Genomic DNA, 20,624 nt, shown 5'->3' with positions numbered 1-20,624 from the left:
AAATTAGGAAATTACGCTTCCAACATATTTCATGAGTACAACTGAACAATCATCCTTGACATTTTCCTTTTTAGGGTACGTTACAATCATCCTCGAACATTTTTCCCTTTTACGGGCAAAGTACGTTAGTACTTACTCAATTTACTTTTACTGTTATTACAGAGACTCGAAGACATTCAATTTAGATCTATGAAGTACGAACACTTCACTGAGTTATCGTCATCTGACACATGTGTCTCCAGTATCCAATCGTGTTTTAATAAAAAATAAAAAAATTCTTTTCCAAACACGTTTGAATACACCTAAATACTATCACGTGTCAGCGTGTCAAATCTTATTCTTAACAAATATTCTTAAAATAAATTTAGATATAATATATATTATTATTTATTAAAACAAAAAATATTTTAAATACTTGATATAATTAAAATAAAATATTAAAAATAATTAAAAAATTAATTTAAATTTTAATATCAATAAAATATCAAAATATCATTACAATTTATTTAAAAAATGCTTTATATTTTATATGTATGCATATTCCCGTGTCATGTAACATTTAAAATTCGCGTGTTGGCGTGTGTCTCGTGTCGTGTCCTGTGTCCATATCAGTGTCCGTGCATCATAGATTTAGATTTAGTTTAATAAAACTTTTACTTTTCAAAAATAGTTTATAAAAATTAACTTTTACAAATTGTAACATTTATATTTGGTAAATGAGTAAATCAAATTAAAAATAACTTTTAATAAATACAAATAACATCAATTTTAAAATTTTAAAATACTATAATAAATATAAATATAAATATTAAATTTAAAAATTAATTAACATATGAGATAATATTAAATTTTTAAATTTTAAAAAATACAAACTAACTTTAAAAAATTCTATTTTAAAAAATTTTCAATCTTTTAAAAGCTGCAAAATGCTTTAAAAAATACTCTATCTTTTAAAAACTGCAAACAAAAATATATGATTTTTTTTATTTAACAAACGAAAAGTTTAAGAAGCAGAGCACATCCCTATTCCATACCCCGGCTACCAGCCTACACTCACATGACGCGATATACGTAAGTCTCGGAATCCCTCTGATTACACTCGCTTGAAATACTTCGGGAAAATTCAGACATTCAACTTTTCTTTCCTCCAGTTACTATCTACTAAGTGTACAAATCTCTCGAATTTATCAGATCAAGTAATTCACACACCAAAACAAGGTCATAAAAAAACTGTCTGGAAAAAATGAAAAATCACTCCATAAAGAATATTCAGTGAAGTCGTTGTTGTCAAGAATAGAAAGTATCCCTTAAGAAAAGGAAATTATCCCTTAATAATAATATAAGGCAATAAGTACACTGTTAAAAACTTCAGATCATTGATCAAACACTGTTTTATGCTTCTACTCCACACACTAAGGTCAACAACACTCATCATAGAATCCTTCATCATTATCATATCTGACTCTACCCTCTTTGCCACAGAACAGAACATTCTCTACTGCTGGGCGCACTGTACCCTCTGTGCACCACCAGGCATGTCATCATCTTCTTCATATGCCTCCTGCTGAGCTTGTGCCTTCCTCCTTGACTCTTCCTCCATGTTGACATCATGTAGTGTGGTCTCCTCACACTCATCAAGCTCCATGTCTGTTAACTGTGAAGAAGGCCTCGATGGCAGAACAGCTTCTAGAGCCTTAACCTGATCAGGGTTCAAAGACTCTGGGAATTCAACAGTGAAGTGGATGTAAAGCTTGCCCTTCATGAATGGCCTCTGGTATATTGGCATTCCCTCATCATTAATCGCTTTGAATGAGTCTGCAATTATATAACACACAACCCATGTTAGAAATCACAAACATAATCAAACACTGCAGAATTGAATGATAGGGGAACTAATGAACTATTTGCTATTGCATACCAGGCTTGACAACTTCACCAGGGTTTGATTTAATAAGGAGTTGCCTGCCATCCAAGTGTGTGAGCACAAATTGGAAGCCACATAGCGACTCAGTGAGGGACAAAGTGTGTTCTACAAAAAGGTCTTCTGCCTTCCTTTTGAACTTGGGGTGCTCCTTTTGCTGAAGGACAAATACAATATCCCCAGTGATAGTATCTGGCTGCAAAACACAAACAATTCCAACTCAGTCCGAATACTGCAGTTGATTATTAAGCTCAATATAGTAACACTTTAAGGTATTCCTCATCGGCTCACCGCTTCATCGGCTTCACCAGGGAATGTAATCTTCTGTCCGTTCTGCATACCCTTTTCAACATGGACCTCAAGAACCTTCTTCTCCTGCACAACCTTCTCTCCTTTGCACTGTGGGCAACGGTCCCTGTCACTGATGGTTTCGCCAGTACCCTTACATTCATTGCAAGGATGCTGCATTTGCTGAATCATAGAGGGACCAAGGTGCCTGATAGAAACCTTCATACCAGTTCCTTGGCAACCAGCGCACTTTGTAGAATTCCCAGACTTGGACCCTTTGCTGCAAAGTTCAATAACACAAACAACCACACAAACGTAAGAAACCAGTGTACATACAATCAATCACATCATAATAGAGTACCAATAACTTGAAATTTTGATATGATTATACTTACCCATTGCACTTTGAGCAAAGTACATTGCGAGAGAGCGAGAGCTTCTTAGATGTTCCGAGGTATAGGTCTTCAAGCGAGACCTTGAGAGGGTGAACCACATCTTCTCCCCTTCTCTGCCTCCTCCCTCTGCTACTACCACCTGTTCAAAGAAGCCATCAACAAATCTCTCAAAACCCAATCAAAATACAAAATTAACACAACCAATAAAAATTTCCCGAAACTGAAAAAACATCTGATTATAACATACCGCCGCCAAAGGGACTCCCACCAAAGAAAGACTGGAAGATATCAAATGGGTCGTGGCCGCCACCACCGCCACCCATTCCTTCTTTGAGAGCATCCTCACCATACTGATCATAAATCTCTCGCTTTTCAGGATCACTCAGAACCTCATAAGCCTGGGCAAGCTCTTTAAACTGCAACAAACCAATCCAAAATCCAAATTAACAAACGAGTAATGCTTTGTTTCGTTTACTTTTGCAATCTCAGTTCTATATATATATATATATATGCACGTCATAAATCAGCTCAATCCGAAGTCCAAACACATCCCTAAACATGAATTGCACAAGAAAGCACAATTTTTAACCTATCAAACCTCGAATCGGTTCTTTAAATAAACACAAATTAAAAAACCTGTCTACACAGTAACAACATATCTTGACTTTCAATTTTAAAAATTTTAACGCCAAATCAATTACAAAACCCGAAGAGTGATGTTTTAACAAATTCAACAAACAACATCTTCATCCAAATCATGATAACAAAAGACACAAATCAGTAATCAAAGAACAAGAAATCCGTTACCTTCTCGGGATCACCGCCTTTGTCAGGGTGATTCTTGATGGCGGCTTTCTTGTAAGCCTTCTTGAGATCATCCTGTGAAGCGTTCTTGGAGACTCCAAGGATCTCATAGTACCTGGTGTTATCGCTCTTCTTCGGCGCCCTCCCAAACATCCTGGTCCCTTATCGAAGAAGGTCAAAACTTCGAAACCCTAACTACTTCCGCCCAACTGAACAACAACAAGAAGAAGCGTTGTAGTCAGAGGGTTCTAGATCTCACGCGCACAACAACTAAAAGAAGCTAAGGTGAAAACCCTGGTTTTGGGCCTCGTATATATTTATGCACGGGTTAACACTGACCACGCGAAATACTTCAGTACTCAATTTCTTTTGGGGAGTTTAATTTTTCTTTTTATGGATTTTAGGGTTTGATGGATGGACGGTTAGGATGGAGTGCGGAATTGTACTTGGTGGGTCCCAGAGAAGAGTCTAGAATTTGTTGACGCGGGCCGTTGGATTTGTTTACCTTTGTTGAGAATTTGTTCTAGATCCTTCTCAGCAAGCTCTAGGAAAAGCTACCGAGTTCCATTTTCTTTTTTTATTTAAATATTTTTATCTTTTTTTTTTATTATTTGTCGTTAGATCAGAACCCAAATTTGACCAGCCCATGAGGTACGTCGAAGTTAGCTTTTCACTTCCTCACAAAAAAAAAATAGTTTTTCACTTCTGTTTTTTACTTTGTGGAGGTATGCAAATTATAAAAACAAAATTAATATATTTGATTATTTGTTGTAATATATACATTTTTTTAAAATAAAATAAAAAAATAATTAATTTTTTAAATAAGATTTTTAACTTTAATTTTTAGAATATTATTTTTTTAGCATTAAGAGCAAATTTTTATATTTTTATAGAGTACGTTTTATTTTTGGCGAATTTCAATATACTTTTCATAAATATTAGGGCGAGAAAAAAAAAATTATATGGTTAACAATGGTAATCATTATTCTCGTCTTCAGAGAGTATATAAGAGTACACAAGAGTACACAAGAATAAGTCGTATTATTTTTTTGGAAAATAGTGATTTTTTTTTAATTTATAACTAAAAAAAATTTAGTTAAATATGATTTTTTTCTGTATACTCTGGAGACGATGTATTCCTATATAGTGTTGAAGAGATGATAATGACTTAAAAATTAGAATTTTTGAAAATTTGAGTGAAATTCGTTGAAGTGCGGTGAACTCTATAAAATTATAGAAATTTACAAAAAAGTTGGACGAACTCACTCTAACAAAAAAAATTGTATTTCTGAAATTAAGATTGAAATATTGACTTTGGAAAAATAATAATTTTTTTATTTTATTTTAAAAAAAATTCCTGTAACAATGAAATTTTACCTAATTTTTTCAATTTTAAAATAGCTTGATTTATCGTAAGTTAAATTTAATTTTTTATTTAATATAAATTTTGATAACCTAATTAATTAATTATTTTATTTTATAATATCATTTTATATTTTTTTTCTTAAATCACATATTCATTAATCACTTTTAAACAAAAAAAATTCAAAAGATAACAAAAAAGAAGAAAAGGCATTTCGGAGGGAATAAAAAGGCTTAAGGTTAGTTTGGGTAAATTTTTTAAATAAACTCTTTTGAAAAATGAGTTTAAAATATAACGATTTTTATTAATAACAGCTTATAAATAAATCATTTTGTATTTAAATTTTAGTTATAGAAATACTTATTTTAAAGTCTAATTAGTGAGTTTGTTATGACTTATAAATTAAGATCAATTATGGCTATTTGACATTTTCCGAAATTTGGGGATGACGAAGTGGAATTAACTCTTCTTAATTATTATATTTGTGGTCAATGACTTGGATAGGAAACCTTAACTCTCAATCTTTATCAAGATGCATTTTAGCACTTAAATTTCTTCGTTTTTCTCTTTACTTTCTTCTCATTTAATTTCTTGTCTTTTGCATTTTAACCCTTTTTTCTCATAGCCAATAATACACACACCTCATTGTAGACCCTAGATTTAAAACTCTGGTTTTTATTGGTTTGAATTGCGATCCAATCTAAAATCTTATAGGGTCATTTGTTGGTTAGGAATTATACTTACGACGAAATTCTACTAAAAAATTATAGATCGACGTTTGGCCTGCATCAGCTGGCAAGATGATGAACTTGCGAATGACGCTGTAGAATTCAAGGTGGGTGACTATATATTCTTTAAATTGTAGCCATACTGACAGTAACTAGTGGCATGGCACAAGAGTCAGAAATTGGGAATGAGATATTTTGGTCATAATCCAATAGTCAATAGAATCAGGAAGGTGGCTTATCGACTGCATTTAGCGTAAGTCACTTCATTACAAACCTAAATTGTTCAATGCTAAGAGGGCGTATGAGTTTCATATCCACCTTACACCCACAGAACTACTAACAACATATCAATCCACATTATTATCTATCATTTATACCCATCATATTATGGTACATTAGTTCAATGAGTAAACACTATACAAGATTGAAAAAAAATAACTAAAAAATATTTTTTCTTAAAGGATGGGGAGTGTTCAAAGCCAGACTTGATTTGATTTGACTTGACTTCAGCACAGGTATTGCATCACTTCCTGTCCAACCTTACCAGATGCTGTTGATGCTTTGCCGCTGCTGCCTTATCAGCAGCCTCGCGCATCACTGCATCAGTGCCCGCTTTGTCCATTTCTCTGTTGTAACTTTTTCAGCTGCCTCTTTTTTCTTTGCCTGGCAAGATAATGAACTTGCGAATAATGTTATGGTATTCAAGGTGGGTGACTACGTATTCGTCAAAATTCAATCATACCAGCAGCAATCAGTGGCATGGCGCAAGAGTCAGAAGTTGGGAATGAGATATTTTGGCCTTTTTTTCAATAGTCACTAGAATCGGGAAGGTGGCTTATCTACTACATTTAGTATAAGTCAATTGATTACAAACCTAAATTATTCAATGTTAAGAGGGTGAGTGAGTTTCATCTCCACCTTACACCCACAGAACTACTAACAAACATATCAAGTCACATTATTGTCTATCATTTATACCCACTAGATTATGGTAAATCAGTTCAGTGAGTAAATATTGTACAAGATTGAAAAACATTAAGTAAAAAATAATATTTTTCTTAACGGAAAGGGAATGTTCAAGACCTGGCTTGATTTGATTTGACTTCAGCACATGTATCGCATCACTTCCTGCCCAACTTCATCAAATGTCGTTAATGCTTTGCAGCTGCAGCCTTATCAGCAGCCTCCGGCATCAATTCCCACTTTACCCGTCTTTTTGTCGTAACTTTTTCAGCTGCCTCTTTTTTCTTTGGCTGGCAAGATGATGAACTTGCGAATGATGCTGTGAAATTCATGGTGGGTGACATTGTATTCGTCAAATTGCATCCATACCGACAGCAATCAATAGCATGGCGCAAGTGTTAGAAGTTGAGAATGAGAAATTTTGTCCATTTTTCAATAGTCGATAGAATCAGGAAGGTGACTTATCAACTGCATTTAGTGTAAGTCAATCGATTACAAACTTAAATTGTTCAATGCTAAAAGGGTGTATGAGTTTCATTTCTACCTTACACCTACGGAACTACTAACAACATACCAAGCCACATTATTGTCTATCATTTTACCCCTATGGTATATTAATTCAATGAGTAAACACTGTATAAGATTGAAAAAAAAAAGTAAAAAATATTTTTATTCTTAAGGGAATGAGAGTGTTCAAGGCGGCTTGATTTTATTTGACTTCAGCACAGGTATTGCATCACTTCGTACCGTATCCTTATCAGCAATCTCCCGCTTCAATACCCTGTTTGCCCGTCCCCTTGTTGCGACTTTTTCAGCCGTTTCTTTCTTCTTTGGCTGGCGAGATGATGAACTTGCACTTCCTAGATCCTGGAAGTTTGATCGGGAGACTGGCCTTGTTTCGAGCCACCGAGATCTGACATAACCATTGTCTCTCTATTCCATAGCTTAAACCCCTTCCTATTCCATCCCATATTTGGCAGGACATCTCCTTGGATTTTATCACCAGGCTTCCAATATCACATGGTCGCTCAGTCATCTTAACGGTAGTGGACCGCTTATTCAAATTTTTCCACTTCATTGCCTTGCCAGCAGGTTTTGACAGCACATAAGGTAGTGGATGCTATCCTTAGAAATGTAGTGAGTGTGCATGGAACTCCTCAATCCATTATTTTCGACATGAATAAAGTCTTCACTAATAAATTTTGAGAATAATGCTGTGACAGACAGAGAATCTGGTTGGCACGAAGTTCAGTATACCATCCAGAATCGGATGGACAAACATAGGTTCTGAATCGATGTACTTACGCTGCTATACTTAAGAGAATTTTTGTTATTGGTACCATCTCTTACTGTGTGCAGCTTTTAGCCACAATACATCATATCGTTTGGTGATTGGAATGTCTTCATTCAATGTTGTTTTTGGACGGGATTCCCCTCCCATAACACGCTATGAGATCAACTAACACAATGGATACTCCAGTAATTTAGGAGGAGAAGGTACCTCTTCGACGGCCTTTTCTCTAAGATGCTCTGAATTCCTCAAGGACTTGATTTTCGCGAGCCTCCCCTAACTCTCTATCTTTCTCTACAAATGACACAACAAACAAATTAGTAAGATGACCATTTTCATACAAATTCAATTTTAAAAAACCAACATAAAATATTACTAAAACATTGACAAATTTATTCAAACCAGATTGAAAATTGAAAATTTAAAATGAGACCATTTTCATGAATAAAATACTCCATACATTATCCAAAAAAAAATATTATTCATGATTTCTAACTTCGTAATTATCATGATATTCATCATTTTGCTATTTTTTTTCTTCCTTCAAAATGAACTATAATCTTGTAATAATTTATATTTCTGGTGCATAAAAAACTCTAATTTGAGAGATGCAAAGGAAAAGAAAAACATATATATATAAAAAAATAATTCTGTCAAGTTGAAATGTTAAAATATGAAATTCACTAGCATTTACATCGAATTGTGCATGAACCAAATACTAGAGAGTAAGAAGAAGAAAGAGGCAAAATGACCTCAAAGCTCATTGTTGAGGTGAGTGAGCTCGACGCGAACTTAGTTTTCACATTTTGCCATTTTGGATAAAAGAAACAAAATGTCATAATATTGTAATAAGGTTTTGGTATTTCGCACAAGGGTTTTGAGTTTATCAGAGGCATTCAAAGAGAAAATGAGCAAGAGAGGTATTGTCCTGTTTTCTCTATAGCTTTCTGTAACATTTTCTTCTTTGTCTTTCTGTGTGTTGTGTTTTTTCTTTGCTAATGGAGTTTGAGAAGGAGAAAAATGAGAAAGTTAACTGGTCATATGATTGGGTAAACGAGGATGTGAAGAAACATTCGTCTTTGTTTCTGGATGAGGATGCTGTGAAAGAGATAGATAAGAGTAAGATTGTGAGGGGTGGTTATGGGGTCCGGCTTGAGTTACTTCCTTGTTCTGATAGTGACCGGGTATTTCATAGGGAGGAAGGTTTCGAGTATTTTTACATGTATAGCTGTGTGTTAGAGGAGTTGAGGATGAAACTCCCTTTTACAGATTTTCAATGTCAAGTGCTTAATCAGTTGAATTGTGCACATTCTCAACTTCATCATAATGGGTGGGTATTTCTTCGTGATTTTGAAATCTTGATGGAGTTCTTGGAAGAGACGGGTACAGTGGAGTTGTTTTTCTCTCTGTTTCAAGTTAAAGGCATTTGGAAAGGTGGTTGGGTGAATTTGAACAGTTCACCGAGGTTTGCTGTTTTTAAATTGTATAAATTGTCCTTTAAAAATTTTAAGGAGATGTTTTTGAAGGTTAGAACGGCGGAGGGAGATTTTCCTTTTTATGTGGACGAGCATTTGGGAGAGAAGTTTCCCCTTTGGTGGTGCTCGGAGCCTCAAAATATTCTCAGCCCTGAAACTATAAGTGGAAGGGATGAATGTATAATCGAATATTTAGTTGAGAGTGTTGATCGGAAGGAGTTGATTTCCGTTTTTCGATCTACTACAGTGGGACGAGAATAGGCAGGCAATGGTAGAGTACTTAGTTGAGCTGTTTGATCATAGTAGTTAGGATGAAATTGAAAAATTATAGTAACTGTTTGATTTTGTTATTGTTAGGTGGAAAATATCCCGGTGTTTCCGCGGCGACCCTTAGAGCTCGGGTAAAGAGCAAAAACCTGGATAAGGAAAGGTCGACGTCTAAAGCCAAGAAGGTTGTTGGTACTGGTGAAGTGAACTAGCCAAAGCCTAGAAGAGTAAAGGTGATTATGAAGAAAAGGAAATATGATGTGGTGGATCTTTCTAAGGGATCCGAAGATACGAGGGATGGGGTTCCCATGAAGGAGATTCGGGAATCTTTTGAAAACCAGAAGAAATTGCATGAGGTTGCTGACCAAAGTGATGGCTCTTCTCTGTGGGGAAAAGATTTTCCTTATATGGTTGTTGCCATCGAAGTTTGTCAGACCTTGGCGGACATGACTTTGGCGAACGAGGTTGGTGACATTGCTATTGATCAATATCTGCAGGTATGTGTGTTGTTTGTTTGTGTAATTTGGGTTGTATTTATTAGTTTATTTGGGTATTTATCGGGTATAGTATCTGTTTTTAAAGGTGGTTGGTCTTCGGCTGGCGAGCTTAGGGCGTAGCCGAGAAAAGAGGCATAATCGTGAAACTGCTGGGCAAAAAGAGGAGCCGACTTTAAGAGAGGAGTTGGTTTTGAAAAGTACCAGAATATCCGAACTGGAAGCTAAGTTATCAGATGTTGAGAAGGAATTGAAGTTGATGAAGGAGAATTATGCGAAAGAGGTGGAGGATCTGAAGAAGAAAGAAGCCAACATTTCTACCATGAGTGCTCAGGTGATAGAGGTGATGGCAAAGTTGAAGGAGATGGAAAAACAGAAAGGAACGGAGATCCTTGATTCCTTTGTTGAAGGGTTTGAGCGAGCTTCTCAGCTGGCTAAGTTTTTAGCCCCTGAAGTGGACCTTTCCCAGATAGATCCGGGGATGGGTTATGGTAGAGGATGATGGTAATCCTAAAGAGGAGGATGAAAATGTTTGAACAGAAGTTTATGTTTTTCTTGTAATTTGTTTGAACTTCTTAGTAGTAGCTGGTGAACTGATTTGTTCATTTTGTGAGTATTTGACTGTTTTTGTATGTGCCTTTTCTGATAAAAAAGAAAAGGCATTATTTATTTTGAGAAATAGGTAATTTTGAATTTGCGTAATTTAATTTTCCAGATATGACGGTGGTAATGTTGTTGAGTAGTCATAGCTGCTGAAATGCCTTTTGGAATTGTAAGTTTTGAATTGTCAGAATGGATTGATGATTCACAAAGTGTGATGCGGAAAGATAGCGGATTGTTGCTCTGCCTTTCAGATTTGTTGAGAATAGAGAGGTATAAAAGATTGGTTGGCTATATCTTGAAGAGATATAGATAAACAGATAGGTTTGTCTGATTTAATTGTTGTTTAATCGGTAACTTCCGATTTGATCAACGATTGTTTACATTGATCGGTAATAGTTGTTTGTTGGTGAAGTCCGAGTGTTTGGATTTGGAATAGAGTTGGACTATTTGATTGATCCGTAATATCCGATAATATCAAATGTCTAACAGAGTTTGAGTATGTCTTTGATCGGCGGGTTCCGATTAATCGGATTCGGAATTAGGTTATTTGTTTGATAGGCAATTTCCGATAGATCAGATTCAGAATATAGGTAATAGCTAAAGTTGCGAAAAGAAAGTAAAGATGCTTATAGTTAAATAGAATGGATTAAAAGTATTTTGATAGACCTTTGAGTACAAAGGTGTAGGTAGGCAAGCCTCGTTAAAACCTCTCCAAGCAAAACCCATTTTGGGAAAAAATCTTGGCAGTAGGAAAAAGAGTACTTGCATGTCCCTGACTTTTAACTGTAATATAACTTTAAAGATGATACATTCCAAGTATTAGGCAAAGTGTTAGCATCTAGGGTTTGTAGTCGGTGAGCCCTGTTTCCGAGGACTTCTATGGTCCGGAAAGGGCCTTCCCAGTTAGCTGCTAGCTTGCCATGGCTTGATGGTTTTCTAGCCGTTCGGTTCTTCTGAGCACAAGGTCGTTTACTTGAAAGGACCTTGGGTGAAGTTTCTGATTGTATCGCGGAGCTATATGTTGTTGCATAGCTCGGTGTGTGATTGCTGTTGAAGATCGAAATTCTTCAAGGAGTTCTAGTTCGGATTGCCGAGCTTTATCTGTTGTAATATAGTCAGCCATTTGAGTGCGAAGTGAGGCCTGAGAGATCTCGACAGGTATCATTGCGTCGGAGCCATACACTAGTCGGAAAGGTATTTCCTTTGTTGTTGAGTGGATGGTGGTATTATATCCTTCTATGATCTCTGGAATGAGTTCGGCCTAAAGGCCTTTGGCCTCGTGGAGTTTCTTCCTTAAGGCATGCAGGATGACTTTATTCGCGGCTTCTGCTAATCCATTTGTTTGTGGGTGTTCTACTGATGAAAAATGTTATTTGAATTTTAAGTTATTCAAAAAGGAAATGAATTTTTGATCGGCAAACTGACGGCCATTATCAATGATAATGTGCCGAGGTATGCCGAATCTACAAATAATATGTTTCCATACAAAGGAAACCATTTGTTGTGAGGCGATTTTTGCTAAGGGTTGTGCCTCTATCCATTTTGAAAAGTAATCAATTGCTACTATTAAAAATTTTATCTGCCTGGCCGCTAAGGGGAAGGGACCGAGGATGTCGAGCCCCTATTGGTTGAACGGCCAACTTATCCCGGACCTCGTCGGTTGCTTCTTGGGGTTCGTATCTGTTGACTTTAGTAGAAGTGACAGTGGACGCGGAGTTCTTAATAGTCAAAACTATAACCGTGTTTCCATGGGACTCATTGAAGAAAATGCTAACACACTTGACCAAGAGACCGATGGGTATCTAGTAGATGACCCGGATGACGAGGACGAGGATGAGGAGGATGAAATAGAGGAGTCCGACGAAGATGAAGAATCCCATAATGATGGTATTATATTGTGTATTTTGCTTTACATGTCATATTATAAGTTGATTATCTTGTATTCATAAATGGTATATCTGTTTGGTTTACATGTCATGATATGTGGTATCTTTGTTGGTTTGATTACATTATATAGTTTATGTAATTGTTTAATTAAATTGTATACAGGTCAGGCACGCACTTTGGATGACACATGCAAAGGTTACAATCTGAGGGTTGATCCGCCACGTCGTAGCGCTACTCGGTACACTCCATCTGTGTTCAAAGAGGCCGCCAAGAAATGCAAGAATCTTGTGAAGGATGTAAAGTGGGCAATGGGAAAGTAGTTGTTGTGTAGTTAACTTATGTAAAGTGGGCAAGAATCTACTGCGCTTCTCTGTCGGCATTTGCACCAGCTGACTAACGGCATCTGCTATGACGGTGTCTCTCAGCCCCACATAGCCTACATTGCCTGGGACGCCGTAACATTCGCGTGTCTATCTCATTCAAGAAGCGCGTCATCCTGGGACGGCCTTTGGTAACGCGTCTCAGGTACAGATTCGGTATGAATCGAGGCCCATTGTAAGCAGGTCATATAGTAGGATTACCCAGTGACCTAAACCTAGCTCGGTACACCCGCCGAACTTGGTCCATCTTATACACATCATACACATACACTTGCCAATCCAGTCGTTGATTAGCACAACATGCGAACACATGTCGACAGGGGATCCGGTCCACCTGGAACTCACCACAGTCACATCGGTGGCGACGAAGGTCGACTGCAAACTCCATTCCACTTGGCATCTCGCGCACTTCAAAGACCTCATTTTGCCGGTCGAAGCAATTAACCTGAATGTTTCCTGATGCAAGTTGGTTTGCATGCAACTTCGAGGTCACACGTTCAGAAAAAATATGTCCAGCATTAATCCGTGCTTCCGCCTCGGCTCTTTTTCGGGTGAACAACTCGTTAAGCCTGTAGAATGTTGCCTTCACAAGAGCAGTAATGGGGAGATTGTGTGCACCCTTCAAAACATATGGAAAGCTCTAGGAGGTGACCAAGCTCTGTTACTGCATTCCACAGCTGCATTGATGGATTCGTGTCGGTCGGATATTAGTCCCACACCATCCCGAGTGACAACATGTTGACGCAGGTTACTAAGGAAAAAGTGCCATGCATCAGAAGTCTCTCCCTCCACAATAGCAAACGCAATTGGGACGATATTGTTGTTGCCATCCTGTGAAACTGCCACTAGTAGACAACCCTTATACTTTCCGTACAAGTGAGTCTCATCCACCTGGACAACTGGCTTACAATGTCTGAACTTTGAATCCCCTAATGCAGGGGTAATAACTCCAAAAGACTCGATGCAGTACCCGAATATCACCCACCAAGTCATCGCCTTGATATGCAGGTATAGTCTCAAAATGGACAACGGCTGATGGCTCCTTATAACACATGGCCTCAAACCATATAGGCAACGCTTCGTACGATGCTTTCCAACCTCCAAATATTTTTTCTACTGCCCTTTGCTTAGCCAACCATGCTTTCCGATAACTAACGGTGTAGTTGAACTTCGATTGTACTTCTACTATAATCGATTTTACCTTTAAGGAGGGGTCAGCCTCAACCAACGGCTTTATTGCTTCTGCAATTGTGATAGAATCCAGCTTCGAATGATCCTGTGAAATGGCGGCTCTAGTACAGGTGTGACTACCATTATACCTCCTTATAACCCAACAGTACTTCCTGCTGATCATGCTAACCCTGATAAGCTAATCACACCCTGACACATACTGTGTACACTTGGCATAAAATGTCAACGTCTCAGACTCATACACCCGGTAGTCTACGCTTCTTCGTATGCTATACTCTTTTATCGCCTTAATAACAGCTTCCCTGGAACTGAATTCCATACCAATGGCAAATTCACCATCTGCGACAACAGGAACTTCTGCCGGGATAGCCACCATACAAAAACAAATTAATACACAGATATTTAAACATCGAAAATAAATGTAAATCAATATTTACTGCATCAATTATGATATAAATCCAAACCTTACATGATGTTATTATATCATTCTAAACAAAATAAGAACATCAGCCACAGTTGTAAAAACCGGACCGGACCGACTAGATTGACCGTCAAACCCAATGAACCGGACCCTAACTGGTCCGGTCCGATATCTGAACCGTACAAGGCATCGGACTAGTGCGAACAGTAATTACAAACTCACTTATTTTTTAATAATCATATCATATCTATTAATATTATTTTCTAATAAATACTTGTAGTATATAACAGTATAAAAGATATAAACTAATTAATAAATTATTAAAATTTAAAAATAACAGTTGTTTTAATATAAAAATAAAATAAAACATTCATGATAGAGTAAAAATAATAAAATATTTATTGTTCATGTTCCATATTGGTTTAAAATAACTTGATATTTTTAAAATAATAAAAACATATGTATTTTAAATTTTAATTTTAAAATTCCGACAATTTTTTATTTTTTATTTACATAGGACCGGGTCAACCGGTTCAACCGATAACCCAGCAGTTGAACCAGTGACTCGCGTGACTCAGTGACCTGAACGGTTTGATCACCGGTTCGGTTCTAACAACTATGACATCAACGCATGATTAAATAATGGTTAATAAATACTAATTTATTCTTAACTTAATCAATAACTAACTAAAAAAATTACTATCTTAAACTTAAATAAATAAACAGATACACAAAAACAAATACCAATTGAGTATATTTTCGCACTTCACTTAACTATTTGGTCCATTTGTCAACATAAATTAACACAAAATTCTAATCCTTTTTATAAATACGACAAATTACGTACCTACACTCATATATTCCGGAAACTCCGCTACATGCATGGCTTCCAAATCCAAAACTTGCATGAATGATGGCTCCTCAAATGACACTTCGTTTGCGAGTGCATTTGCCACCTCTATCACATCTGGAGCCATAGTTTCGTCACCTTGATCTTCATCTCCGTCTGGACCAACAACATCGTAGTTGCTTTCGAACTCTTCTTCACTGTCACTATTGTAATCTTCCCGTAAAATATTCCGATCGGCCTCAGATTGTTCAAACTCAACATACAACTCGATGAACGAGATCTGAGCCCGATTTTCAATATACATCGAAAACATCTCTTGCATGCTCGCTTCGTCCATCACATATTTGGTTTGAAATTGGACGAATCCACCAAACACCGTTATGGGATATCTGTACAAAATACAAGATATTTTCCTTGCCCTCTCAGAGTCAATCTTTTCACAGATCACGTCTTTGAACTCTTTAAATGAGATTGTGAAAGGAATAACAACATCTAACGGATTTTCACAAACAAATTTCACTCATTTAGATGTTTGTAACAAAATCTGACCAAAATAATTCACTTTTAATATAACGCTGTCACTCATTTCTCTCAATCACTTAAACAAAAACATAAACTTGACTAATAGATTTGTTGGTTTCATACTAAACAAGGAAAAAACACAGTAAAAAGAAACCAGGAAAAGAAGCCGTTGAAGAAGGAGAAGAAGACATTGAAGAAGGAGAAGAATACGCGACTAGATCTCTTCCCTCAGTTACACACTTTTATATATGCACATACAACAAAATCGGACCCTTCGATTAGGTTAACTGGATTAAAAAATATATAAAATAATCAAATCGTACCCTCCGATTTGATCCCCCATAACGTAAAAAAAATTACCAACAACAAGCAAAACGAAGGGTCCGAATTCCAGTTTCAAATTTCAAATTTCTCCAGCTCCAAATCGGACCATGCGATTTGTGAAGCAAAATTTTAAAATTAAAGAACTCACATGGTCCGAGTTATTCTACCTGAGACTCAGCAAAAAGCTGTCCCACATATCTGTCTTGTACGCTATAAATCCATATCTGGGCAGATCACACACAAGCCTTCCATATCCATAAAATTGTGCCTCTATTTAAACGTCGTGAATAGATATTATTCTAGTATCTCATTTTTAATGAACGAAGGATATTTTTGTAATTTTAAAACAAAATAAACTAAAAATGGTGTGTCAGTAGCTATAGAAGGTGTAGTAGTAGCCTATCTCACTCTCTTTTTTTTTTTCCATAACAACAATAACAATATAAATTTGTTAATTTGTTAACTTATTATTAAAGAATAAAGTTTATTTAATACGAGGACAATAAAAATGATTAATTTATATATTAAAAACTAGATCATAAAAAAGAATTTAATAAGAAATGTGTATTATGCCGATAAACCATTAGTATGCTATAACATTTATTTACAACCTTTTTTTATTTTGAAATACAATTTACTAAATGTAAGTTTATTTTATATAATTTTTAGATCCACCTCTACTATTTCTATAATGATGCCAAACTTTAACATAAACAAGAGATAGAAGTATCACTTAGGTTAGTCTTACAAAATTTTGGTCCTATCTCATTGGGCCAAATTAATAAAAGATTCCAAAAAATTTAGAACCAGTCCATGAGTCACTTCCATTTTTTTTTAGTCGTATCGGCGGAGAAGAGGAGAAGATGAAAATGCGACGCTGGGACAAAGAGAAAAGGAAGATGCGACGACAGCATCTGGAGCCGTTTGAGGCGTCATGGCGGTGGCGGCTGAGGGATGAGTGCGACGGCAGGAGGCGGAGAGAAGAGTGAGGCCATGAGAGAACAGCTGTGCTAAGAGAAGAGAGATTGAGTTTATAATTACGGTTCTTTGTTTTTGGTAATTTAGGCTTTTGATTGATTTTGGGCTTTAGGGTTGACCCTGGCCTAACTCTTATTTTTAGGGTCTATTTAGGGTCAGGGCTTATGGTAGTGTTTGTTTGCAGAGACTAGAACTGATACTGGGGGACAGGATCTCAGTATTGTGTTTGTTGAGGTAGAGACTAGCACTGAAAATTGTGTCTCTGTCTTAATAATTTGAGTATTTCAGTGCTTCAAAAAATTGGGGACACTAGAGACTGGGACAGAGACAGAACTTCAACTAATTATTTTATCACTAAAATACCCCTAATGTAATTATCTAATTCCAACATTACCCTTTCCCAATCTGAAATTAGGGCTTGAGTTTATAACAGCCCCTCGATACATCTTCTCCTTCTTGCTTGAAGGAGGTCCTGCTCGGCGTCCATAGCCAAAGGTCCGTCCACCTCGCCGGCCTAACCAGTTGAAGGTAAGCGATTGGCACTTCCAACCTCCTCTTCCGAGGCCTCCATTTCTGACGTCTTCTTGCTTGCCCACAGATTTTGTGGTCCGACGAAGCTACAGGAGAGAACCTGCCGTGTCGGTGTGGAGGCCATCTGAGAGTTGTTGCGAGCACAGTTTCCGTTATCCAGGTTAGTAAAGCTCCCTTTCTGTGATCTAGGTTCTTGTGACTTTATTTGGTGTGGGATGCAGTTTGTATGAAGAGGTTTGGGTGTAATTTATTTTGTGGATTATGCTCTGTTTCTGGTTTACTGGGTTTAGGAAGTGGGAGAAGAAAGTTGAAGTGGAATGTATGCTTTAGTTACTGTTAAGGGGTACTGAAAAAAGCAGATTAAGAATTGAACATAGAAGATTATACATTCAAACAAGATGTGTAAAAGGTTAAACACGATAAATTGCATGGTCTATTTGAATTTATTCATTTGTTGATTATTTATTTAATTCATGAATGCAACTGAAAGACAGTCTACTTTGTGAATTTGTTACAATTCTATATGACAAACAGAATCCATTTTTTATGTTGTAATTAAGGTATTCATAGTTTGTGACAGTTGATGTAACTGAATCTGATACAATGTTTGTAGTTGTGTCTATGTTTATAATGTGTTTATTTTTTCTGAATCTGATACTATGTTTGTAGTTTGGTATGAAATGAAATTAATTGTTGAATTGACAATGTTACTAAGCTTGAGCTTAGGTTTTGTAATTGATACATACAGATTTAGATGATGCCCTTGTTTCTGAATCTGCAAAGGGATTGCACGCTTGCATATTTCTGTTAACATTCTTGTCTTGTTATACTTTTCTACCAGAAATCAAATAACCACATCTTTAATTACTCTTTGACTCATTGTTAAATGATAACCTTACTTTTGAAAATATCAAACTAAAATTTTCTTTTGTCACAGCTAAGTATAAGGATAAGAATAAGGTAAAGGGAGAAGGGAGTTAACCTAATTTAGAGACTGACACTGCTTTGTTGTTAACCTTGGTTTTCATAAAAATGCCAAAGTCCAAACTCCATACTCCCTTTAAAGTTTTGTGTGTTTCATATTTTTTAAGTTAATAAAAATATATGGTAAGCATTTGTTTGGATCAAATAACGTTATTAATAAATAAATTGTAATGAAAATTCTGAAGTTGTGTAAGAGTTCTTTGGAAAGTTTATGTTTTTTTTTTTTTTTTTTTGAAACGATTTTGCTAGGAAGAAATGGAGCGGTCGGAAATTATTAAGCGATGCGTGTCTTTTTATGAAGAGATGAGATCCAACCATGAAGAAAGAATGTTGTTCTTTGTGCTTACGCTGTTTGTTTACTTTAGGGGTAGAACTAGTGGCCAACTATCGTTAGGCGGAAGAATGAATAGTAGAATTAGACGTGAGGCTTTAGAGCGTATTGTTGGTGAGGGTGATAGGAATTGTATCTCAGAGTTGAGAATGAACACAAATGCCTTTGCTAACTTGTGTGAGTTGCTCCAAGTTCAGGGCGGAATTACAGAAGATGGTCATGTAAGCCTGCCGGAGCAGGTTGCGACCTTCTTAATTATCTTAACGCATCACAAGAAAAACCGTAGTCTACAGGTTAGATTTTGTAAGTCCGGCGAGACAGTTAGTAAGTATTTTAATAAAGTTTTGAAGGCTGTAATACGGATTCAAGGGATGTTGTTCGCGAAGGCTACACCAGTTGCCGAGGACTGTGTTGACCCCACATGGCGAAGGTTTAAGGTAGAGCTTATTCGATGTTCTCTATGATTCATGTTTATCTGATGGATTCTCTATCTGAATATCATAGCTTTCTATGGATGGTAGGGTTGCTTGGGAGCATTAGATGGCACTTATATAGAGGTGACAGTCCCCGAGTCTGAGAAGGCAAGGTACCGCATAAGAAAGGGTAAAATCTGCACGAATGTCTTAGGAGTGTGTAACCGGGAGATGGGTTTTGTCTACATACTCAGTGGATGGGAGGGTTCGGCATCTGATTCACGGGTACTTTGAGATGCAATAACTCGTCGTAATAGTCTTAAGATACCCCACGGTAATTCTGCCATCTCTAGAGTTAAGTATATACAACTAGATTGAGTTCATGATAGCCATCGTCTTACGTTGTTTGCGTTATTTGTGCATAGGTAATTACTATTTAGTTGATGCTGGCTACACAAATGGTCCGGGGTTTCTTGCACCGTATAGAGGGACTTGATATCATGTAAGAGAGTGGGCCCAGGGAGCACGTGCACCGCGCAACTATCAAGAATATTTTAACCGGGTACACTCTTCTGCAAGGAATATCATTAAGCGATGCTTTGGTTTGCTGAAGAAGAGGTGGTCCATCTTAAGGAGCCCTAGCTTTTATCCCGTAAAGACACAATTTCAGATAATTATCGCCTGTTGTTTGCTGCAAAATTTCATTAGAAAGAGTATGGAGATGGACCCGGAGGAGGAAGGTAGCATATTGGATGAATTTACGCCCGATGGAGACGAGGAACAACATGGATTGAGCGAGGTGGTCGAAAACACGAACGAGTGGAGTCACTGGCGTGACAACATAGCAAATGAGATGTATGAAGAGTGGCGTGCAAGTCGTACGAAGTAGTGTTGTGTGGTTTAGGGATGTTGTAATGGCGGCAAGTTAATTTGTATGAACAGTAGAGTGTCGAGACATTGTAACAGCACATCATTTAATTTTCGGCTACTGCGTATTTGTGATATTGTTTGCTGTTTTATTTCCATTTGTCGTGGCAACGACCAGTGTTTTAATAATTGAACTACTTGACTATTTTTTCCTTATTTCATCTCTTATGGTAAAGACCAGTTTTAGTAATTTTGTTTGTAGTGTAATTCTTTGCTACTCCATTCGTAATTTTTGATGACCTACTTTATTACCTTGGCTAATTCATGTTATTGTAACTTACATTATTAATGTA

At 36.6% G+C, this 20,624-nt stretch overlaps 2 protein-coding genes across 2 annotated transcripts; one reads left to right on the top strand and one right to left on the bottom strand.

Annotated features, from left to right (window-relative positions):
- Positions 1 to 1,284: 1,284 nt before the first annotated feature.
- On the bottom strand, positions 1,285 to 3,705 carry LOC107630005 (dnaJ protein homolog). Its single transcript, XM_016332997.3, has 6 exons — positions 3,412 to 3,705; positions 2,852 to 3,020; positions 2,605 to 2,743; positions 2,213 to 2,489; positions 1,919 to 2,117; positions 1,285 to 1,815 (listed from the first exon to the last, which is right to left on the bottom strand). Exons 1-6 carry the CDS (start codon positions 3,559 to 3,561, stop codon positions 1,496 to 1,498), a joined length of 1,254 nt encoding a protein of 417 aa, XP_016188483.1. The 5' UTR covers positions 3,562 to 3,705; the 3' UTR covers positions 1,285 to 1,495.
- Positions 3,706 to 18,915: 15,210 nt separating this feature from the next.
- On the top strand, positions 18,916 to 20,293 carry LOC110269393 (uncharacterized). The gene is made up of 4 exons (XM_021117187.1): positions 18,916 to 19,428; positions 19,513 to 19,689; positions 19,845 to 19,906; positions 20,113 to 20,293. Exons 1-4 carry the CDS (start codon positions 18,916 to 18,918, stop codon positions 20,291 to 20,293), a joined length of 933 nt encoding a protein of 310 aa, XP_020972846.1.
- Positions 20,294 to 20,624: the final 331 nt, after the last annotated feature.

This window comes from Arachis ipaensis, chromosome B3 (genome assembly GCF_059453495.1).
Source record: "Arachis ipaensis isolate K30076 ecotype BB chromosome B3, ASM5945349v1, whole genome shotgun sequence".
NCBI classification, from domain to species: Eukaryota; Viridiplantae; Streptophyta; class Magnoliopsida; order Fabales; family Fabaceae; genus Arachis; species Arachis ipaensis.
This window is presented reverse-complemented; position numbering and strand designations above follow the sequence as displayed.

Bases quoted from the DNA above. Each gene is read 5' to 3' on its own strand.
- LOC107630005 (XM_016332997.3), bottom strand. From the start codon at position 3,561: ATGTTTGGGAGGGCGCCGAAGAAGAGCGATAACACCAGGTACTATGAG. The intron at 3,021-3,411 runs GTAACGGATTTC...GGTTTGTTGCAG, and splicing joins AAGGCGGTGATCCCGAGAAG to TTTAAAGAGCTTGCCCAGGC. The intron at 2,744-2,851 runs GTATGTTATAAT...TTCTTTGAACAG, and splicing joins TGGGAGTCCCTTTGGCGGCG to GTGGTAGTAGCAGAGGGAGG.
- LOC110269393 (XM_021117187.1), top strand. From the start codon at position 18,916: ATGGAGCGGTCGGAAATTATTAAGCGATGCGTGTCTTTTTATGAAGAG. The intron at 19,429-19,512 runs GTAGAGCTTATT...TATGGATGGTAG, and splicing joins CCACATGGCGAAGGTTTAAG to GGTTGCTTGGGAGCATTAGA. The intron at 19,907-20,112 runs GTAAGAGAGTGG...AAATTTCATTAG, and splicing joins ATAGAGGGACTTGATATCAT to AAAGAGTATGGAGATGGACC.